General features: G+C 38.4%; 2 protein-coding genes across 2 annotated transcripts in view; one reads left to right on the forward strand and one right to left on the reverse strand.

The window, feature by feature from the left end:
- The window catches only part of PARPBP (PARP1 binding protein), a 32,875-nt gene extending 12,686 nt beyond the window's left edge, over nt 1–20,189 (forward strand). Inside the window, exons 3-11 of the mRNA XM_063447202.1 lie at nt 2,926–3,156; nt 3,581–3,682; nt 4,092–4,262; nt 4,872–5,026; nt 9,013–9,196; nt 10,904–11,082; nt 15,425–15,506; nt 17,682–17,844; nt 19,639–20,189. Coding sequence (XP_063303272.1) covers nt 2,926–3,156; nt 3,581–3,682; nt 4,092–4,262; nt 4,872–5,026; nt 9,013–9,196; nt 10,904–11,082; nt 15,425–15,506; nt 17,682–17,844; nt 19,639–19,937 — 1,566 coding nt within the window. The 3' untranslated portion in view covers nt 19,938–20,189. The remainder of the gene's footprint in view (nt 1–2,925; nt 3,157–3,580; nt 3,683–4,091; nt 4,263–4,871; nt 5,027–9,012; nt 9,197–10,903; nt 11,083–15,424; nt 15,507–17,681; nt 17,845–19,638) is intronic.
- PMCH (pro-melanin concentrating hormone) lies at nt 20,104–23,370 on the reverse strand. Its single transcript, XM_063447204.1, has 3 exons — nt 23,103–23,370; nt 21,967–22,171; nt 20,104–20,277 (listed from the first exon to the last, which is right to left on the reverse strand). The coding sequence occupies exons 1-3, from the start codon at nt 23,361–23,363 to the stop codon at nt 20,228–20,230; spliced, it is 516 nt and encodes a 171-aa protein (XP_063303274.1). The 5' UTR covers nt 23,364–23,370; the 3' UTR covers nt 20,104–20,227.
- Nucleotides 23,371–24,736: the final 1,366 nt, after the last annotated feature.

The raw sequence follows: 24,736 nt of genomic DNA on the forward strand, positions 1-24,736 counted from the left end.
AGTCACATGCAGGGAGGTGTGACTAGGGTTCATAAACAAAGGGATTTAACTCCTAAATGGAAGAGGATTGAGCAGTGAGGCTGCAAGGGGCATGTTCTATACACCAAAACTGCTTCATTAAGCTAAAGTTGTTCAGGTGACTATAGTGTCCCTTTCAGTTATCCGTCCAGTTTAGCTGTTAGGACTAAAATATATAAAATTCACTGAATTACGAACAATTCTGACTATAGTAAATATTTTAGACTGTCAGCTGAGCTTTCAGCCTATCACAGCAGCCTATTGCTGGTATGACGAACGCAGTGTCATCTCTGCTTTAGCCATACTTCCTGTGGGGGGCTGAGCTGTGGGCAGCAATGAACCCTCACTTAGTGCAGGGGTCCTCAAACTGCGGCCCACCAGATGTTGCTGAACTACAACTCCCATGATTCTTTGAATTACATAGATAGCCAGAGAATCATTGGAGTTGTAGTTCAGCAACATCTGGGGGGCCGGAGTTTGAAGACCCCTGACTTAGTGTTAAACTGTTTGAACATGGTTTAACATTGAATTGAGGGACTGCACCAGAGGCTTTAGTCATTTGTAACTAATTTTAATTGGATGGATGAAATGGCTATAGTGCCTTGAGTACCTCTTTTAGGTCAAGCCTTCAGTCACTAAAAGGAGGTACACACAGGGGGACTTTTTTTATTTTTTTTCCAAAGGGCAGCGTGGATAGATTATCCAGAAAGAGGCTTAACTCTACTGGCTTGGCCTTTTTCAAAAAGTGGCCTTGTTGACATAAAATTAAGACCTGGCCTGCTAAATTTATCCTTGTGCTGTGAAGGACAGATGACAGACTTATAGTAGGGAAGGGGCTGTCCCATTTCTTCTAATCTCAGTTTTATTTCCTGTTCTTTCATCTGTGCTTGTGAGCGAACCATGGTGATTGATCAGGAAATGGCTTTTTCTGATGTTTATAAAAATTTTTTATTTTTTTTTATTACATGGATTCAAAATGGGATATGGAGGAAATCTGTTAAAATTATTTTCCTAGGAAATGGCACAGTTGAAATATCTTCTGTTCCGAACAACCTGTCAAAATTGCCTGAAGTTATGTTATTAATTAGAAAGTCTTATAAATATGATCTTGCTGATGTCTATTGCTGGAATAAAAAAATGTACCTTCTGAACTTCCTTCCAGCTTGAGCCAGCTGGCATAGTCTGTCAGCCCACGCATTTCTCTGATTTTGACCACATGCTGGCACAACCGATGGCTGCTTTATAAAACAATAAAAAGTGCTGTCATGGTGGGACTTGATCAGGAAAACTGATCTATAAGCAATGTTTTATCTGGAATTCAAATGGTGTTTAACCCCAAAATAAACACTCCTGTCACACTTCTCATAACAGTGTCTCAAGGCTTTGTAGAGATTATCTATGCACCCAGCATTATGGTTTAATAGAATCCTACTGTAATGTAGCGCAAAGGGACATATTGCATTCTGTTCATGCTGAAATGACATATGTCTTGTTGTGGCTTGTTAGGTTGTTTCTGTCTGAAGAAAGGCAGTAACCACTCTATCTACTTCACTTTACCATTTACCACTTTTCCAGAAGTGAGAACAGAATGAATAACTGTCATAAAGCAGTGTGCCTTAAAGGAACACTATAGTGTCAGGCACACAAACATATATTCCTGACCCCAGTGTTGAATCCACCATTTAGGTAGCTAAATCCCCTTAGGACCAGTGCTGGCCCTGCCCACTCAAACCACTTCCTTGGTGACATTAGAATGTACGATTTTTAGCCATTGGCTGAAATTGACAAGGAGGTGGGATCAGGGCAGGGCCAAACGCCAGCTTGGCCAATCAGAGCCACCTCCTAGAGATGCATGGAACCAATGAACCACTATGAGGAAAATTCTGCGTCCTGACTGGCAATGTTGCCCACTGTGCAGTACTGCTCCAGGAAACACTTCTAGTAGCCATCTGGGGAGTGGCTACATGAGGTATCCTGAGGGCATGAGTGCCTGAAGATAATGATTATACTCGCCACAACAACTACATTAAGCTGTAGTTGTTCTGGTGACTATTGTGTCACTTTAATATTCAATGCAGAAACAAGTAAAACTGTTACTTATGGAAAAGTGTGGGGGACGTATTGCAGCCCTTGTGCTCCTTAGAAAGCACAAGGGCTGCAATACTTCCAGCACTGCAAAGATTAAACAATAGTGCGAGGTATCAAAAAGGCTGACATTTATTGGAATTTTCTATTCTTTTTAAACTCTTAATATCATACTGCAGTGCTCATACGCATAAAGTCCTGGGTTAGGTAGAAGAGATCTGTCCCACTGTCCTGTTTTATGCGGGATTTTTTTTTTTTTTTAAATGCATGTTATCTGTGCTTTGAAAGTGTGGAGTGAGCTTTTCTACAGTACGGTTCAGCTCAGGAGATCTAAAGGAAGCTCCTGCTTAGGAGGTGGGGGGGGGGGGGGCTATGCCCAGTGTTAGCCCGATATATATTTTTTTTTGGTTTGACTATTTAATCTTGGTTGGAGCAGGCTGTAGTGTCCGTGGTGCTTAGAATGTCCCTTTGCACATGCTCTTCACCTTTGTAAAATATCAACACATTGCATTGCAGTGCTCAATTTTGACCAGCTTCAGTAGACCCAAATTGGTCAGATGGTTGAAATTGAAGGTCCAATTTTCCTGGCAGAAGTAATGTTCTGTCTATTTATCTAACTCTGCTAGATTGAGTATTCCAGGCCGTATGACATATTACAAAACTTTCTTGTGGATACATTGTGACCTCCTCTGTTAATTATCACTTCGCACATAATTGTCTACACTAACTTTTGTTTCAATCCCCCCCCCCAAAACCCCACCAGTATCTGTTTCTTGTGCACTGTGATTTTTCCTTAATTTTGTTATCTCTCCTCTGTTTTAGAATGGTAGAGAATTTTCGGTGTCACTTAGTGACCTGTTACTGGTATGGAAATACTTGCTTAAAGATAAACTTGGACTGCATCGTGATGCTGAAGAGGTTCCTGAAAGTTATGCATCTGTGAAAGAAATGTATAATCTTTTCCTTAAAAACAGCAGCACGTTGGATCTAATTGATCTACACGAGAAGTGCCGTACACTGGAGGATTACAGTGAGCCAGACAGCTTATCTTCTGTAAGTCTTGGCAGCTTGTAAGTCTAAATAAAACTGGACTGGCATTCTTGTTTAGTTTTGGCCATGATGATTTTTGTCCAATTTACACTGTTGCAGGGGTCCAAACCTATATAGTCATGTATAACACGTGGATATATAAAAGGGCACAGCCATGGTGCTTCTGTAATCATAGCAAGCTTTCAACTCCCTGGAATTCTAAATGAAAGTGAACAAATATACATCTAAATGAACTTATGTTTAACTGTAACGCAAGCCATGTCGTGGTAATTTGGTAACTCTCTGTATAGAGATCCAATATGATGTAACAATTCCCATGTGATGCTATAGAAGTATTTATATTTTAATATAAAACTTAATTCATTATTTATTTTGTAAATTGTTATGTGCGAAAAGTTGCAAAACTTACATTTTTTTTATTGAACAGGATCAGTTACTGGAATTTATTGCTGGAAGACATCCTGAAGAGACAGAGACCACTCTTATGCCTGTGTTTACTCCAAGTAAAAATAACCTGGACTCTCTGAAGGTAGTTGCTGCTGTTCTAATACCTTGTGGAGAGCTGGTGCAGGGGGGCTACCTCTTTTTATGCTTTGTTTTGTTCTATTAAGCAATTTTATACTATTGTGTTGATCTGACAGCCCACTCAGGTGGTCTATATTTACGTAATCCAGGTATAATACATATGGTTATTTGTTTTAAACTAATTACTTTCTTGTCTAGCTATCATGTATCGTTTGTTCTTTCTCTATACTATTTCAACAAAAATGTGTAGTTGTGTAGCTCTTTTGAAACAAAGTCCTACTCGGCATTGCCCTGTTGTATTTATATTAAGCAAGGGAGTTTTTCTTAATATTGCTTGACTTAATTTGAAAACCTTACTCTGACTGTAAGAATGTGTTTAATGTGTTTAAGTTTTTCATTTTTGCTTTGTGCAGGTTAATGAAACACTGAAGAGAATTTTCTGTGGGTATTTAAATCTCCTGGTTAATTCAAAAAATGACATTGCTTTGGCCCAGGTCCTCAATTGTCCTGATAGGGGGCTCGGAAGGGAAGCCTTCACGGACCTGAAACGCAAATCACGACAGAATCAGATGTCTCTGTTTTTGGTAAGATAATAAACACGAACATTGGTCAGTAAATTATTGGAAATTCCAAATATTACAATGAGAACATTATAAACCAGTCTGGCCAATACCCATGACTCTGCAAATTATGGTTAAACCTATATTGTACATATTTTGTCAACAAGAGGTGTCATGCATGGCTGTATTTTAATGAATCTACAGATGATGCTTCTGGGATAAAATATAACATTGTGCCTTGCTAATGTGGAAGTAGCCTTCCACATTAGCCCATCTGACTTTGGTTAGTAATAATAGCTCAGCCTTAGACTCTTGGCCTTTTATTACCATCCACTGCAAACTTATGTACTGAAAAGACCTGTGGTGTGTATCTTTCTTTTTATAGATTACCTTATTTATTTTAAATCCTCTCTAACAGTTTACCACAAACAGGACAGCAACCAAAGACGCTTTGGTCCATAAATCCTAGATTAAGTTATTGTCTATAAAGCTTAGAATCCCCCCCGGCATATGGATATTAGGAAATAGGTTTTGGAGCAAGGAATAACTGGAATTCTGTGGGGTGTTTGTTTATTTATTTTATGAGACTGCCATGGAAAAAACAGAGCTTTGAACCTTGTGTTTTTTTGCCAGGTTGCTACATCGTTTATCAGAACTCTAGAACTCGGAGGAAAGGGCTACGCACCTTCTGAATCAGATCCTTTAAGAAAGCATGTGAAAGGACTTACTCATTTTGTTCACTTCATAGACAAACTTAATGAAATTCTTGGAGAAACAAAAGACACAAGGTATTAATGATTACTTTGAATAGTTTGACATGGTACTCGCGCTAAACAACTTCACATTTGTTTGCACATCTGTTTTGTGCATCTATGTAGTCCAGTAACGGCTAATGTTGGCAGTGCAAATGTGTTTTTGTGTTACATTTCCTATTAACCTCAGTCTGCCTCTAGGTCAGAAATATCTCAAATTCTGGTGATGATAATCACTGTATAAAGCAAAAGGACAAACAATGAAGAACACAGTGGAAAAGAATTCGTGAGAAATTGCAACACACAGAAAGTTTAAAGTTAGGTGGGAAATAGGTGTAAATAGCCGTTCTTATAGGCTCACTCTCTAAGCACCATAAAAAAAAACTGTGCGTCATTGAAAAACTATGGTGCAGGGTAGTCATTCTACCTAAAGTGGCTTATAGCTGCAGCCATTTGTAAAATGGCTGTAGCTATAACAAACCACAAAGGAGGATTTGTTTTATAAAATGTTATCATTTTTTTTGCGCCTATTAACATGTGTGTCTAATGTGCCAAAAGGAAATTTGCTCTTCAGTTTTTTGGGGTTTTTTTTTTGCAATTGTAATTCGGAATCTATTTAAAATTTTTAGAAGGGATTTGAGGGTTTCTGCTTGAATACTTTATACTTTTTCCAGTAATGGCTGATTTCCAGAGAATGCTCACTGAGAGCTGAAAAATAAATCATGCATTCATGACGCGTGTTATTTCACTTTACATAAAAAAAAAAATATTTTGGCTTTCAACCACTTTGATTTTTGTTTATTTTGTTGCAATCAATATGATAGTGGTAAATATGTATTAAAGGTTGTACGCAGTTTGCTCAGACTTTATGAATGGTTATTTTGCTTACAAAGGAAGTGTTTTAAACCTTTTGCTGGGATTCAAGTCCTGTTAAAGGTACACTAACATTACATGGTTACTCAAACCACCATTTCAGTGATTTGAAGTGGCCATGGTGGTAGGAGTGTGTATATGCAGTTATTCAGCTTGACACACTGCACATACTTTTTAATCTACAATTTTGTGCCTGGGTCTAGTTGCACCCCTGGTACAACTTACTTCCTGGGCACGTTACAGTCCAAAACTCTTATCAATTCTGTGCATAAAATACGCCTGTCATCGGCGCACACAGCATGCTGGCAATGTGGACATATTGAGCCTGCAGTGCCTGTAAGAGGAAGCCTTTTTCTCCCCCAACTACTACTCAAGAAAATTACTACAAATTCCCGGTGATTTGTCCGCGCAAAGTCTTGGTTGACATCAGAAGGGGGGGGGAGGGGGTGGAAGTTGGCGCCAGGACCCTCCCTGGTGCCTTTTTCCAGGTAATTAATTAATTATCCCTTTCGTTTTGTTTTGTTTTTGGTTTTTGCATGCTTGACTGCAAACTGAAGGGTGGTGGGGGTGGTGTGCTAATTAATGGTACCTAATAGGGCATGTTACATAGAAAATGATCTCCACCCCACACACATTTAAAGGGATGGATTAACCCTTTAAAATAAATACTATATATACATATATATATATATATATATATATTCTTTTCTTGGAGATGTTTAGGTTATGCCCCCCCCCCCCCCTAAATAAAAAGGCCCTTTCTGCTTGCTTTTTACTAAGCACTGGGTAGTCTCCCTGATGCAGTTGCCGCTCTTCCCCTTTTGAGATCATCGGTACTCATTCCAATCACATGCTTCTTAAAGACTTGGCCAGGCGAATACTTCTCATGGAGAGCTGCTGGGCACACGTGGCAATCACAGCATAACATATTCTGCTGTATTTAATATTCTTTACATTTTATCTGCCTACATCTGAGCCAAGGCTTTTTGAGTTTCTAGGTCTTCAGAAGGTAGCACCACTAAATTAGATTTCATGTTAGAATTTGGATGCATCATTAAATGTATAATGCCATTGATCAAATGTTTATTTAATTATTGCCTAAAACAATGAATATGCCAGTTACTGGTCTTGAAAGTGCCATGGCAGTGAAAGGGTAGTTGGGTAGGATACTAAAAATCTCATAAGATGTCCATTTGATCTGATTTGCTCCTGTTAATAAATGTGTCTTCAGTATCCATTTGTTTTCATTTTCTTTTGTTCTTCATTCCATCCCACTCTTAAGGGAAGCATTATTCTTGGCACTGTGTTTATTCACTGTTTTGACTCTTACTTCTGATCCAAAATCTGTAATAAGTTATATCTCCTGTGTCCAAGCCTGTCTCTCATGTCCAATTTGTCCACTTGCCATAGAGTGTTGCATAATATTACCGTTCAAAGCAAATGCGAACGCAATAATTTTTTTCCCTTTCTGGCTTTTTTTAAATGCATTTTTTGCACACTTTATATGCATAATGACAAATTTTGTTCTTATATCCTTGGCTTTCCAATAATGTATTTTCCATTAAAAAAAATAAATAAATAAAATAAAAAAAAATATTCAGTTTGATGGCGTTGTCAAGAATTCCGCTTGAAGAACACTCTAGGTTCAGTGTCGCTCCCCACACTCTGAAGGAAGATGCTGAATTCTCCCAATAGACATGCGTGCCCAGCGGCGACTAGTTGTCTGGTGCCAGCATGCCAAAGATTAAGTTACACTTTTGGAAGCACAGGGGCTAATCTCCATATGTGCAGCGTTTTTTCTTACTGAAACATTGTACAGACTCCAGGTACCATGACCACTCTAAGCACGATGGCCACTTCAGGGGTTTAGAGTAACCCTTTATTGCTAAAGTTTGTATTCCTTATAGGTACACATTGATATTTTTCGTATATATTTTTTTCATTTATTTTTGATGTGCTTAAAATCTAAGTAATTATGAGGCAAAGTGGAGTGATTTGGAAACTTTTTGTGAATCACCTCTGTCTGCTTAATATCTTGCCTTACAGACCATTTGTAGCCAAGCACCACAAAAAATAAATATAAAATAAAAAATTAAAATAAACCTATAGTGACTTCTTTATAAAGTTTACGAATAGTTTAATAATCACCACTGAAACAAACAGTATGTTGCCATGTTTCTGCTTCCAGTATTCAAGATGGTAGGAAAAAGTGGCAAGTACCTCTGTGATTACTGGCATTTTATAAAGTGCCAACATGTTCCGCAGCATACATTTGGGAGGGGGTGGATGTTGGGGAGGAGTGGGGGAATAGTACAATACAAATGGTAAAGATGTCCTGCTTGTGAACATAGATCTAGCCATTGAACCTTTTTTTTTTTTAATGCTAGGTGTCTAATTACATAGCCCATGAGCTTACAATCTAAAGGATATAATGGGGATTTTAGACGAGATGTAGTAGGGGGAATTTGGAAGTGATGGCCAGAGTAAATGAAAAGAAACGTTGCATCTACTGTTACTGTGTGAATGGGAAAAGGGAGAGTAAAATCTCAAACCACTAGCATTCTATAAATTTAGAAGGAAATTTGGGAGTGTAGAACTTGGAAAAAGCTAACCGCCCTAAGAAAAAGACAGGGATGCAGATAAGACCGTTGTATGAAGGTCTTTACAGCCAGGAACGACAAAGGATGGAGAGAGGGTGGATAAAGTACAAAAGTTTACCAATTAGATTCCATCACCCCACATTTTAATAACTACGTACATGAAATATTGGTGGAATGCATTCACTGAAAATGACTAATGTAGAGAAAATTATACTGGTAAGCTGGTATAAATGGTTAAGTAAGATTATCATTTGTAATATGGTGATAAATTTCGAATAACTGAGGTGGACAATCTTCCAAGGTTCAGTCAATAACAGAAAATGTGTAATATTTTTATGTTTATTGGTTTCTTTCTTCGATGCTTTATTTGTATTTTTAATTCACTTGTATTCGGTTTTGTTGAGCATTAATTAGTCCCTTTTAAAACTTATTTCTTTAGCCATTCAGATTAAAGTGAATTGATTTCAGGGCAGCCTTTTATAATACTACTGTTGAAATCGTACCTGACTTATAAAACCATACTCGGGTCACTGGATGCCTGTTTTTCAGAACTGCAGGAGAGATGATCCTATCCACAATAAAGACACATCTGATAAAAGGCAGAGGCAGCGGGGATCCACTTAGTGAAGCAGCAGCGGATGTTGCACAAGATTTGGATTTAAGGATTAAAAACCTTATTAACTTTTCCTATGAGGATGGAAATGGGAACACCACAGGCATCAGTCCAGCACGGGTAAGAAGTGTTTTATAAATTACATGTGTGCATAAAACAAATGTGATATATTTTTGGCTTACAGTTCCCTATTGGGCATTGCTAATAGCCCTCCCCCGTTATAAAACATAGAGAAATTGTTTAAACTTGCCTGTAATCCAGCGCTGGGTAAAGCTCCCGGTGCCGATCACCCTCATTCGCCTGGCGTCGGCAGGGGCTTTGCATGGTCCAATCAAAGGCTTCTCATGCACATGCGAAGAGACTGATTATAACATGATTTTAAAAATAGGATGGAAAATGAGCTTTAACTTGTTGGCGCAATGCCTTCAAGGGAGAAGATTGTTTCGTCTGCCCATGTGCAGTGAGTGCTGATGAGATGTAAATTTGGCACATAATTGACACATGGCAGATTCTGGGTTGCCAAAGTCAAGTGCTGGCCCCAGCATACAAGTGCAAATATCTTTGAATGTGCTGCATTTAAAGACTTCTACCACCATGAATACTTCAAATCACTGAAGTGGTCATGGTAGTTGCAGTAATCCTTTTTATACTTTTACAACTCATTCTTAGAATGACTGTCATCTCTCAAACATTTTTGAGAAACTGGGAATCTTTATGAAATAGTCTGTTTCATAAAGATTTACGGTTTTGGAATATCTTTTTAAATTCCAATGCAGTCAGAGATACCATACAACAAAGAAGGGGACGCCTTTGTCTTATGGGTTTTCAACATCCCCGCATCAATGGGGCTTCATTAGCCAGTTGGAAACCAGAATTCTGTGCATATTTGGCATCTGTCAGCATGCTGGCAAAAGAATTCCAATGGTGGCATGAGTGCTGCCTATGTCCTCTCCTCAGCTTGTTATTCACCTTCATCCCTATGCCAATAGCTTGGGGCAGAGGAGGATCTGGCTGTAGGGAGAACTTGGTCTCTGCATTGGATTAGAGGAAATTTATTTTTTATTAATATAACCTTGACTTGGGAAGGGGAAATGCAAGGGTAACTTATCAAAACCAGTGTTTTCTTACAATGTTTCAGTAAGAAAAATAACGCTGCACATACGGTGATTAACCCCTGTGCCAAAAGTGTAACTTAATCTCTCTCATGCTGGCACCAGACAACTAATCGCTGCTGGGCATGCTGGCACCAGACAACTAATCGCCGCTGGGCATGCTGGCACCAGACAACTAATCGCCGCTGGGCACGCATGTCTATGGGGAGAATTCAGCATCTTCCTGCAGAGTGTGGGGAGCGACACTGAATTTCAGCCCTGCGGTCTGTACCGAGTGTCTTTAACCCCTTAAGGACACGTGACATGTCATGATTCCCTTTTATTCCCGAAGTTTGGTCCTTAAGGGGTTAATTGGCATTTGTTAGGATTTTTGTGTATGTAAATTTGGTTGGTATACCTTACACAGGTAGCCACATCAACATTGCTAATCCTTTTGTGACCACGGTATGTCCATGATAATCATTCTTTGTGTGAGGCAAAAAAAAATCAATGTATTTAATGACACTAATAAAGCCTGACACAGGTTTCCACCATTCATCTTTCCATTATGGAAAAAATACAAGCCTGTATCTTCAGAGCATTTATCTTTAGAAGTGTGTGCAGTTTTCAAACTGTTGGGGAAAGTGCTACTATACAAACTAATTGCTTGTATGTAAATGCACACAAAGCCCTTCTTACTGAAGAGGATGTTTGATGAAATGTAATCTATTTGCAGCCTCGAATCCATGCAATAAATCGTGGCACTGCTTCAATTGATAGAGAAACTATAAAAATGTTACTACTTCTTTTGGATGAAGAAGCTGCATGTCTCCCCAGCAAAAACAAGGCAGAGCTGCTGTGTGCAGATGAAGATTCTACATTGATGGGAGCCTTCTCTCTTGTAACGCTATTTAGGTATTTTTTGCACTTTTTCAAATTTCCGTGTAGAATATATTTTGTGAACGAGTGGTTGTCCTTTGTGGCCAATTTATATACTGTAATTTGAATGAGTTTTAATTCTATGCCGTCCATCACCTATTCATCTGTCTGTGTTACAGGGGAAATTTTATTTTGTTTTGTTTTTTTTTAAACACAATTTTCAGCCTTCTTAAACAATTGCTTAAATTGTTAGCAGCTTATTACAGATTTTTACTTCTGTTTATTATTTATGTATTTTTTTAAGTTCTTTATTTTTCTCAGGTCATAGCCGCAATATAAAACATTACATGTCATGAGTATGTGAAAGACAATATGAACTGGTGGAGCATAATAAACTGGTCATCGGACACCTTTTAACAATGGGCTACGAGCTGAGGATTTTATTTAATACTGATGGTGCCACTGCGTGGTCCAAGTCCTCTCTTGCCTGGGATTATGGCGATGTTCCCGGTGGGACCAATATTTGGTGGTTGAGCTATATGGTCTATCAAGAGCAGCAAGGCTACATTTTGTTTCCCTTGTCTATGAGGCAGTTAGAAGGAGCAACCTGAAGTAATGCGCGGTCATGCGTTGTAACATAAGAAAATAAGCATTAAAATAAACATTGAAAGAGTTAATTCTGCATACAATGGGAGGCTGGAAAAAGGTAGGTTCAAGCCATTTGTTTCTGTCCAAGAGTGACTGCTGCATAGGCCTCTTTCCCGGGCAGTCAGGGGACGAACAAGGCCACCTTTGTGGAGTCAGATACAGAGTGGTACAGATGTGGTCCTTGTTTGTTCCCACAAGGGGTAAGGAGTCCTGCGGAAGCCCCAAGGTGGGCAGGAGAGCTTTTGCATCTTGTATGTCTTGAATGGTGGAAGAAGAGTCCCTGTGGTGGACTAGCTTTGTGCGAGGCCCCCTCCATTTGTATTTGTTTGTTACAAACCACTGGGGTAGTGTTCAATCCTGAAACTCGGGTGTAGTAACAAGAAGGGTCAGGCAGAAATCAGTCAGATGGTCCAGAGGTCAGGGCAGACCGCAATCCGCAAAGTCAGAAAACCCAGAAACACAAGGAAATAAACACTAGTAATTTTGAGGCGGGCAACAAAACAGCCAAGCACTGACCGAAAGGTGTGCTCTGCTTATAAAGGAGTGTGGCTTAATCACATTACCTTAGGTCAATGTGACTGACTGACTGGACTCATCTTGGATGCATCATTGTCCTGGCTCCGCCCCTCAGCCACACCTCCTTCAACTTCTGATCTGCAGACCAGTCTCCAAAAATACCAGGAACTTGCAGCGACTGCCACGTTGGAATGCTGGAGCATTCACTTTGAGTTTACTGGCTGTGAATCGAAGTTCAGAGTTTAGACTCTGGTGCAGCAGCCGCAGGCACTAGCTGCAGACTGACCTTCCAGGGCGTTGTGGACACCCTGGGACAGGTGACAATGTTATGTAGGAATCGGAGGGCTGTAAATGGTTCGAGTGAGAGTCGCCAAGCCACCGTGAACCCTGACAGGTCTGTATAAAACAAGAGCTGCATGTTCTCGAATAGGTAAGGTGAGTGGGTTTGTGTTGCTTTAATCACTGCTGTTTTGTTCTTGTGATTTTAAAAACGCACCAGGAGATCCCTTGGTGATAAGGTCGGAACCTTGGCTGGTCTCGGTAAACGGAACATCCCCTCTATGGTCACTTGTTTCGTTTGCCTTGCAGGCAAGAGAACCAGCATGAGTCTCCTTACTAAGTGCAGTATTTCGACCTCCAGTATTTCCTCTCCAATACCCCTGATCTTGATGTTCAGGCTGCACTCTGATCTTCCAGTGCAGCAAAGCGCTGGTCAAAAGTAAGATTCTGCTATGGCAGGTCATGCACTGCTTGCTGCAGGAGTTTGGTATTTGTGTTTTGGCAGGATTCTTCCTCCAAGGTACCCAGATGGCCTGTCAGGCCCTGCAGGTCTTTGCAAATTTGGGCCGTGTCAGAATGTATGGTGGGCTGTAGTCCCCCTGCCAGCAGTTACTTTGTTACCGCTGTGGTAACCAGAGACTAGTCTGATTGTGGGGGAATCTGCAGAGGTGCCCGTGGTAGGTGCTTAATCTCTACTCCTGTTGTGAGGTCATCTGAGATATTGGCGCAGTCGTCGGCAAAGGCGGCCATATTTTGGCCCATAGCACTGTGTGCTTGTCTCCCTAGATTGCCGATATTCATGCTTTGCCACGGTTTGTTGGCCTTTTTTTGGTTTTCAGCCCATTATGCTGACAGCAGTCTGTGGGTCTGCTTGGCACAGTTTTCGTTGGATTAGTGCTGTGGTAGCAGGCCCTGGGTGGTTGTTTTGTGCAGAGCTCGGGCAGAATGCAGCCATTTAGGCCAGTTGCTTGGCTCCGCCTCTTCTATTTATATAAAGGCCAATTTATATATTCATACCATATCCACTATCATCCATGACTTAAAAGGGTCCTACTAATAACATATATATTTAAGGTTCATAGATTCACACACTAAACATTTAGCAGGCTGAGCCATAGTTAAATGCATTTACAATAGTTAAAGTTTAGTATTGTTTACACATAAAATACTATTTTTTTTTAAATTCTGAAATGGTTATATCCCCTCCTGCACATGACGAGTCTATTCTAAACACAGCAGCTTTGAAAGACTGTTTTTGCAATTGTAACAAAATGCTATGCTGAATATGTAGATGTATACCAATCAAATTATTTTTTCCAGATATGCATCCCATGTTTTATGTAGTCTCCCCAACTCTTTTTTTCTTCAAGTGCACCCATACACATTGTTTTAAATGGCAGAAATTATGTATTCTTTTTTTGTGTGTATGTGTGTATATATTTGTCATGTGCAGGAGTAGTGTTAGGTGTGTGTGTGTGTGTGTATATAACACTACATTCACAACTATAGCTTAATTAAGCAGTTTTGGTGTATAGATCATGTCCTGGCAGTCTCACTGCTCAATTCTCTGCCATTAGGAGTTAAATCACTTTGTTTATAGAACCCTAGTCACACCTACCTTAACACTTCCTGTAAAGAGTCCTCTATGGTCTACATTTCCTTTATTAAAAATTCTGCTTGATTTAGAATGTCTTATCTCATGCTCTGTTAATAGCTTTCTATACCCTGCTGGAGTTAAAAGTTTTTATCTCCTGCTCTGTAAATTAAACTTTAAAGTAAGTTACATCTGATTTAAAAGGAAACCATTTTGGTTTCATGCATGCTGTCAGTCACAGCCAGGGGAGGTGTAGCTAGGGCTATGTAAACCGAAACAAAAGTGATTTAAAACCTAAATGGCAGAGTATTATTATTTGTAATTATTTGTATTATTTTTTTTATTTTTTTTTATTAGCCACACCTCCCCTGGCTGTGACTGACACAAATGGTGGTGGGGTGGAGGGGGACAGGTGGGGAGGACACCTTTTCAGTTTTACTTACTTGAATTGAGGTGTCAAATTAGATCAGTCTAGCACATTTGCACAAGCACTTCAATATACATAAAAGTTAACACTGTTTTTTTGCCTTATGTGTAATATTATACACCTTAAAGGATCACTATAGTGCCAGGAAAACAAATCTCTTTTCCTGACACTAGTACCCTGAGGGTGGCCCACCCTCAGGGTCCCCCTCCCGTGGTGCTGAAGGGGTAAAAACCTCTTTACTCTCCTTATTCCGCCGCCGGGCTCCCTTACCACTCCTCCCCCAACGACGTCAGCTCCCCGTCTGACGCCAGCGGAGCGGAATTTCTCAATGCTTTCCTATTGACTCTCTGCGTGATGGAGGCATAATATGCCTCTAGTGGCTGTCCAGAAGACAGCCACTAGAGGCTGGCTTAACCCCAAATGTAAACATAGCAGTTTCTCTGAAACTGCTATTTTTACAGCAGGCAGGGTTAACCCTAGAGGGACCTGGCACCCAGACCACTTCATTGAGCTGAAGTGGTCTGGGTGACTATAGTGGTCCTTTAACCCCTTAAGGAGCAAACTTCTGGAATAAACATAACATGTCATGTGTCCTTAAGGGGTTAAACAAGTTTAAGCCCAAATGTGCCTTTACAGAAAACCCATATCTTTCCATATCAGAGTGATTCAAACTATATAGTGATATCCGCACATTTGTTTTATATACTTTGAGTTTTAATAGATAGATCTTGTAGTCTATACATTTCCTTGTGATTTGGCATAATCCATAGATTAAGTGTATATTTGTGTAAAAGTTATCTTGTAATCCTCCTCTTTTATGTCGTACTAAAATGATATAAATCTGTGTACATGCAGATCTTGTATGCTAATCATAAATTATTAGTTCTGGTTTAATATACATTTTCATTCTGTAGGTCACCTGAGCAATGTAGCGGGTTGTCTCCGAAACCTCTCAGTCAACGTATACAGAAATGCACTAAAGAAAGTAAACCCAAGGTAGAATAGTTTTCTTTACATATTAATGGCTTGCAAAATGTTCTAATGATACACCAGCTGGCCCTACTGTTTTTCAAAATGTATGCAGCCTTTAATATTCCTGTCCAAATTTAGATGGTCTTTTAAGGGTAATATGGAAGTAAAATATCTGTATTAACTTGGCAGAAGTAGATAGAAGAATGTCCAGGCTTTTAAAGAATTGTAATATACCTCCCCTTCTGATGAAAATCTATTCCCTATTACTAAACAGGAATTCCCTCTCAATATCCTGCATTGGCAGACCCCACGAATACAAAGTAATATGCTTTTAAAACTCCTATATTCTCTTCCATGCCGACCCCCACTCCGTACCATCTCTGAAATTATTTAACAAACACATTAGCTCTTTTTCTCAAATCTGTTTTCCAAACCTTGAATAACTAAATCTAGCAAATATGCAGAGTAAAGAAGCACAATTAAATCAATTTTTATGTTATTGTCTGGCTCACCATCTGGTGACTCCCACTACGTGGGCCATACTCCTCTATCCCCAAACATGTAATGATTAACACACACTATTAAACTGAACCCAACCGGCATGGGAAGCTGTATTCCAGACTGGGACTGCATCACACACACTTTCTCTCATATAAAGCATTCCCCTATTTCATGTATACTCCTTCTCCTCTGTCCATTCTATGGCTAGATCACCGTTTCTTTTCATAGATTCAAATTAAAAAAAAATAGCCTTACACCTATAAAATGGGGCGAGATTTTCCTTACATGTTAGAGGCAGTGCAACATTAGGGATATCTCCATTTCCTACAGACATGACACTATAAAAAAAAAACAAAAAAAGTTAAGATTCATCCATCCATCAATCCTTCCTTCCTCCCATCTCCTCTTTAGACTATAAAATCCCCCAAAGACAAATTCCCTAGAAAGTACACAAGCCACAAATCATCCAAAAATAATTTATGAAATAAGGAGGGCCATATAAGTGCACTGCCTCTGGTCTAGAACAATGTGCTTCCCAATGAGTTCCTGCAAATTATTCCTTAATTTAATGTAGTAATCCATCAGATACTTTCTTATCTATAAAGTGAAGTTCACAGGCTTATCAATTCCAGGCAAGAATTTTGAACCCTTTTTGAAAATAGGAACCACCTATTCCTTCCTCCAATTTTTGAACGAAAAGAATCCTGAAAGATGAAAAACTTTCCACACTTGGCTCATTAAAAGGATACTATAATGCTAGGAATACAAAGCTGTATTCCTAGCACTATAGCTCCCTTGTGACCCACCCTCCCCCACTGCCCTGCAATTAAGTGTTAAAATACCCTTACTGTACTTGCCCAATCCCAGTACCGATGTCCCTTGGCGCTGGTCAGTGCTCAAACTCCTTCAATGTGGGGTGCTAAGGCGTTTGTGCGGAAAAATAATTAGGCCCTCCCCATAGGAATGCATTGCTGCAATGCTTTCCGGGGGGTTTTGCTTTACTCTGATGGTCTCATGCAGAGCGTGAGGACGTCCAGCATAAGTTAGGTGACCAAACATAGGGCCTAACCACAAGGAAATGCCATTAGTGGCTGTCCATAATTACATTGCAGGGTTATCAGAAACTGCAATAATTACAATTGCAGGGTTCAGGGCACAGGGACATTGCACCCAGACCACTTCAATGAGTTGAAGTGGTCTGGGTGGCCTATAATGTCTTTTACACGTACTCAAGTGAATGCTGTCAGGCCCTGGGGCTTTCTTTACATTAACTTTCTTTAGTGGATGCAGCACCTTGTCTTAAGTCATCCAATCATTTTTTTTTTTTTTTTCCTGCAAATTCTTTGCAGCAATCACTTGCATATCTCTTGCCATATATTCCTTAATATATACTGAGGGCAAATAGTTCCGTGTCTTCATTAACCAACACACCATCTGTTTTCAGTGTACCTACACTTCATTTTTGTTTTTAAAATGTATGTAAAATATTCATAATATATACATTTATTATGTGTATTTTACATAGTCTAAAAACAAAAAATTGTGTGTATTTAAAAATGTATTTTCTTTCTTTTATAGTTTTTTTCTTTAGTGATTCAATGTAAATATTTTGTTCAGTTTTATTTATTTAATGCTAAAAAAAGTTATAAAAGAGGTGTGAATTTGTAACTTTTTTTTTTTTTTTTTACACCCCCTTAGTTGAAACAGAATCTGATCAAATCTCAGTTTTCATGCACCTATAAAGATGGTAACCCAATGCAAATAAAGCCAGGTGACTTCCCCAGTATGAGCCAAGTTCCTACATGTGTTCATCCAGCACCAAAGATTGTTCCAGTACTCTGTTTTGATGAAGACACCAATGGTATGTTATTAATGTCAGTTACCGGGTAAAAAAAAAAAAATGCAATCTCACTACATATTTTAGCAAAGATTCCACAAGGAGGCGATGTCAAATTTTAATCCTATGATTTCATGTAAACAGAGGCCTAAACAAGCAGAGGATTCAGATCTGTTAGAGTTCAGTCTATATATGTATGGTAGGCAATATTTGTATAAATAAAGTGAGACCACACAATAACCACAGACAACGTTTAATTACTTTTCAATGGGCTTGGTCATGGTGTTTATTCAAAGCTCAAGAGGTTTACAACCATAACTTTGTAACCCTAACCATATAACCACCTTTCTAAACTTTTAACTTTATTAACCACCATATTGCCAGTCAGTCATAACTAACCTGACTGCCTTTTATTTAAAACCATTTGCCACCATATCCTTCCTCAGAACTTGACCCGTAGGATGACTTTTGCCCCAATGCTTCATAACACCAGGACAATACAATTCAATAAAACTACAGGGAGGGGTCCACCTGGACTGTTCCTGCTGCAGTCAACTCTGACTGGATTAAACGTGTGCTGCTTCTTTTTATACCGTTCCAGTTTCCCGCTCTTTTTCTGCTTGCTGCTTTCAACCAATCCCAGGCCAGCTCCAGCCCCCAGAAACAACTGTGCCATCAATTCTGCCCAGAAACTGGTCTAACTGACAAACTACCACAAGATGTAAAATTCCTCACATTCAAATCCTAGACACAACAGATTAACTACTTCATTGCCACCATACATATATGCCACAGTGCTTAGTGCCTGTGTCTTCTTAATTGTTTATAAAAGATTCTAGAAAATGATTCTACTTGACTACATGAACATAAAATGCTTTTGGTATTCGTGACCGCACGGTTAAATTGCTTTATGACCAATGTTGACAATGCATAATGAGAAGTTAGTGTGACTTCCTTGGGAAGCAGTTATAAAGTACTTGATGATGGGTAATTTGATACTTTATCCCTTCGTTGCAGATGTGACCAGTGTAGAATATTAATTCAAAAACAAATCTTTTTTTATTGAAAAGCTGTATGAAAAAAGCAATTGACTTTTCAAACCTGTCATCTAGATTTACTTGTAGTGCAGCATAAGTTTATGAAAGGTACCTTGTGGAGTCAAGAGGATTATATTCTAGACTTAGTAGGGCTTGCCTAGAAAATATTCTTGGTTTTTACAAATAAAATGTTTGTTATACTTGCATAAAGATCCCCACTGTCTCTATATGGTTACTGAAACTGCATGTAAGTAGTACATGCATCTACTAACCTCAAAGGCTACATGCCACGTCCCATGATGTGTGGTTCGCGTGTCATTTATCAGCAGGTGGCTGCAAGGTTGTAACCACTTGTTAAAGTCTCCACTTATCATGTGTAAATAATTTTGTTTGGAGTTGTTAGGATAGGTAGGTATACAAAAAAGTGTGTATATTGCACTCTGCTCCTTAAAGGTGCTTGGTTAGCACAACTTGTACACAACCTTTGCAAGACAACAAATCTGGTGTCTGCAATTATTGCACTAAGAGAAACCCTTTTTATGTGTTTTGAACATTTGATATGCTACCATTACCATCATGTTACAGGTCATGGTGCATGACTGACTGGATATTGTATTTCAAGGTTTACCACGAATCAGAACAATATGATTAATGGCCATCTGTTTAAACCAAATTCAAACATTTATATGGTTGTGGCTCAAATAAAATGGAATCGACTGTTACACAGGAACACTACAATAATGCAGCTTCATAATTAACATATTCTTCTCACTCACTGCAGACGTGCGTGTGGAAAGACGAGGACTTCAATCAGTTTCTGGAAACATAAATGTCAGTGATACAGATGTGAAAAGAAAAGGCAAAGCATCCAAGAGCACAAAGAGGAAGAAAGTAGACATGAACCGTGAAAACCGCAACGATCGAGACAATGAACCTCCTGGAAAGAAAAGCATGTCTCAGCTAACCTCTACAAAACCAAAAGACTCCTCTAAACAAACCTCAAGAATCAGCAGTAAAACCACAACTAAAAATAAACTGATCGCAGGACAAGCCAAGTTAACAACCTTTTTTAGACTGTAATTTTGATTTACCAGTAGTTTTAATTCTGTACATAGTTATTTTGTAAGTTATTTTTGTTTCTTTAAACAGGGTTGTACAGTGTTGTTGTATGTTTTGATTTTACCGTTACATGAAGGTTTTGTAAGAATGGTCAATACTTGTTTGTGTTGCTCAGTTTTTTTTATTTACAATAATAAATTTACAAAGCAATTACCGACTTTTCATTTGATTTTCTTTTTAAAGTAACAAATTGCAAATGTTTGTCGGATGTAATTCCGGTTAGAACGGTGTTCAAGAGGAATCTTTGTGCATCATATCTGCCAGCATGGTCGATACACTCTTCCAAGCATGCACCTCAGCACTGGAATGTAAAAAAAGTACCATTTTAATATTTAAGCAATTTAATGTAGCACTTCAATTTTAGTGTTAACAAAACTATTAGATTTTTTTTTTGTTTTTGATTTTTTCCATATTGAATTGTTCATTAAATATTTGTAAACAATCTGCCTTTTAAGTCATTCTAAACAAGTCTTGCAATCTTTGAAGAGTTGTTGTTTAAAAAAAAAAAAAAAAACCCCCACAACTGTGCTAAACATTTTTCATAAAGCTACATTTTTCAAACGAGATTATCAGTTACACCTTGTTGATGAAATTACTTATATTTCAGGATCTAAAATAAAGGCATAAGATCCAAAGTGGCCTAAGCAATCTTACATGATCTTCAATAAATTCTAATCTATTCTCATGCATGAGCAAAAATTCAATAGTGACGGAGGGTGAAAACGATGGAAGTCGTGGAACTGGGAGAGATGTAGTAGAATGTTTGCCAGAGTAAAGTAGCGACACACTATTAAGTGATTGCATCTGTATAAAGTTATTACAGCCAAGAAAAAGCATCAATGCAACAGCGAAGCCAAGTAGGAATGTGATTGAATTAAATAAATTTTCCACAAACTGTAGAATAGTGAATACATTTTGACTCCTTTTTTTGCACTGTAATTCTGTTCATTTTTGTTCTGTCAGAAGACAGACCTATTTTCTATAGATTTTGAAGAAAAGGCAGAAATGATGAACAAATGGTGCTGATATATCTAATTTTTTTTATTTTTATTTTTTTTTTAAATCTCCGCTATGTTTTAATATTGTGCCTTTTTAAAACTGGTTAGTAATTAATGTAATAAAGTGACTTTATACGCTGTGAATGAATAGCTAAAATACAGCACCATTAAAAAAAAAAAAAAAAAAAAAAAAAACAGACCACTTTATCTCAATGAAGTTGGGTGGTCCTGTAGTTTTTACCCTCCAATGTAAAACTTTGTAGATTTGTAGAAACTGCAGGGTCAAACATGTCTCTAGTGGATGTCTGTAGGCATTTTCTCGGTCATTGTGTTCAATTCTTTCCTACGAGAAGCATTTAACTGCATTGCCCATAAAGAGACGGCTCCATGATGTCATGGGAGGCGAAGTGGGCAGAAGTACAGAGGGAGACTTGGGGCTGGGAAAGTAAATCTGTTTGGGGATAGCACACTCTAGCACTCTAAACCAGTCTCCACTCCTTCAAAAAAATCATTAAAAACCCACTTATTCATATAATCGCTCCCGACTGATTCCTCTTCTGCAACTGTCATTAGTCTAATACTATCCTTACCTTTTTGTATCCTTTAACCCCACTCCCTCTAGCATGTAAGCTCATTGAGCAGGGCCCTCAACCCCTCTGTTCCTGTGTATCCAACTTGTCTGGTTACAACTACATGTCTGTTTGTCCACCCATTGTAAAGCCCTGCGTAATTTGTTTGCGCTATATAAAAAAAAATAAGGTAAGCTTGTTTATTTACAGCAAGGGGGGGAAACCTTTGGCCCTCCAGATGTTTTGGACTACTTGGCAAAGCATCAAGGGAGATGTAGTCCAAAACATCTGGAGGGCCCAAGGTTCCCCACCCCTAATTTACAGGTTTTTCACAAAAAAAAATAAGTGCCCAACATTGCATTACAAAGTAAAATACACTTATGATTAAAAAAAATATATATGATATTGGGGTGAAATACTTACTATCAAAATCTCTTCGTCCTACAGGAAACTTGGCTCCATTTTCATCCTCTCCAATGTCTCTCCTTTCCTGTGCTAATTCAATGCTCTGATCTTCTGACTCTGGGTGATGTACAGAATTTTTAAGCGTGAGGTAGGGAAGCTGTTTTATTCCAATACTACGTGGAAGGCCATCACGATTGAAGAAATTATTTTGGGTACCCATACTCTGCAAGATAAAGATTAATTTTAAAGTTAGGACTTGTTCATAGTTTGATTAATATATCCGCTAAAACTGCAACCAAATTAGCAGAATATTCACTGATATATGAATTTTATTGTATTTTAAATTTTGTGTCGAAATATCCAAACTTGAAACTACCTTAGTTGTAGATTATTTTCGAGATTGGCTGTTTGCATATAAAAAAAATTACATGTGAGTAAATAATTATTTACTAATAAACAAATCAATTGCATTTTAGTATGTGAAATGTTTGTAGTTACAGCAAAATTATTTCTCTATCGAACAGTTTCATTGTTTGCACTATTAGAAACCACCCACAATTGTAACAGATTTAAAAAAATAAATTAAAAAAATTCAATATGTGAAAAGCATCCCCAAACATGCTTAAAGTAACACTGTAGTGCCCTCTGGCCTCCCTGTGGCAAAAGGTTTTTTAAAAAAAAAAACAAAAAAAAAAACACTTTTTACCTGATTCCAGTGGTCATGTCCCTTGGTGCTGACATAAACTGATAAGGGGACCTAATGCACATGTGCATTAGACTTGTCTATGGGGATTTTCTATATTCTGGACGTCCTCGTGCACACTGTGAGGATGACCAGCATCGTTTCACAGAGTCAAACTTTGTGAAGCTGCAGGAAGTGCTTCTAGTGGCTGTTTGATAGACAGCCACTAGAGGTTTTCTTAACACTGCAATGTTTTAAATTGAAGGGTTAAGGGGTCAGGCACACTGCACCCAAACTACTTCAATGTGACAAAGTGGTCTGGGTGCCTATAGTGTCCCTTTAAAGAATTTTTCACTTTAACAAGCACATTACTTCTCTATTGTATTTAATGTAATCTCGATGACATACCATCTCAGGAAAATTAAACATCCCCAAAATATTTAAATGTTTGGTTTTACAAACGTAGTTTTACCTTTAAGCTTCTTTCTTCTTCATTTAAAACGTTGCCACTGTCCATCTTGTAACTCTCTAAAGGAGACCCCATTACTTTTTCCGAAGCATCTCCAGTCTGGTAAGCTTTTCTTAGTGTGATCTTATCGAGTAACATGTCCTCGTTCTCCGCCTTTCTAATAGACTTAGAGACTGAAAATAGGAAGCCTTGGGAAAGTATAGACAAAGACATAAGGAGAGGGTATCCTAAGCTAATCATTCTTACCATTTGTTGCTCGGACATAAAAATCTGGTTATCTGGCAGTGAAAAAAAGACAAATGTGAACCTTTTTATATAATTTCTGAAACATTTAAAGCAAAGCTGCCACTTGTCAAAAAATGAATTGACAATGGAGCAGTTTAATCCACCTTTTGTATAGATTTTAGAATATATAATGTGTAAACACTCTTGAACAAAAACCTTGTTAACATTATTCCAGCAAAGAGGATTTACCAATTAAAGGTAATTGAAGATCTCCCTCACTAGCCGCAGGGTGCTGTCCAGTGAATGGAAATGTAATTTTTATGTGGACAATGGGAGACATATTGCTACAGCTTATATGATTGCGCTTGGTTTATGTAGATCTAAAACCTAACATCTTAACACTGTAAGTACATGTTGGTTACTCTTTGTAAAATAATCCTTTATTTGCTTTGAGATGTCTGTATCTAAAGCCCACCATAGTTTCAAGCTTTTATTAGTCACTCTGTTTTCTTTGAAAGAAACGTATGCAATTACTGCTTAACAAAGCCGGTCATAAAACTCTTTCTAAATTCTAGTTTTACATGTAAAGTCCGAGTGCTTCTCCAGCTGTGTAGCTCTATCCCGTAATCAAATTAAATTTGAAGTTTTCAAATTAGACTGATGTAACTTTTACAAAACCCACCATTGTAGCTTCATTGTAGTCATGTTTCCCTATAACCGCAAGATTATTAAGAGCTAAATGTCATAACTGAATTGCAAATATGAGTGGTACAACACTATGGATGTAATATAGCTATATCAATGGGTGGTTATCTAAATCCATCAAATGTGTATCTGATATGTGTGAAACATTCATAGACTACCAATATGTATTTCTTCGTTTATATTATGGAAATAGCTATACAAATATACAAAGTGCCGAAGTTCAGAAATGCCGAAGTGCTTTGGATTTCTGAAAAAACTAAACAAGTGGTTAGTGTTAGGGTTAGGGGTTAGGGACCTAATTACCGAAGTGCCGAACCGAACCGAATGTCATTGGTCCGAATTGCCAAAGCAGACTACGGTAATTGCTTTACTTACCTGAATTTCCCAACCAAATTTTTTGCCCATGCACATCCCTAGTCTTCAGTCCTGTGTACTATTTCAAGAGAATAGTAAAAAGATTTTGAAACAATCCACAGGACTGAAAGATCTCACTGATAATTCAAATTGCTAGATGGACCTGGGGAAGTGATCCATTCTTACATTAACGGAATACTCCAAACACCATAATCTCTATGGTGTGCTGTGGTAGTTATGGTATCAGAGTGCCTTGGCACTCCCCATTGTAACCAGTCAAACCATTTTAGAATAACTTAACTTCTTACCTAGGGTCAGTCAGGCCCTGCTCACTGCCTTGGTTAAACTATTTA

Source organism: Pelobates fuscus, chromosome 3, assembly GCF_036172605.1.
Source record: "Pelobates fuscus isolate aPelFus1 chromosome 3, aPelFus1.pri, whole genome shotgun sequence".
NCBI lineage: Eukaryota > Metazoa > Chordata > Amphibia > Anura > Pelobatidae > Pelobates > Pelobates fuscus.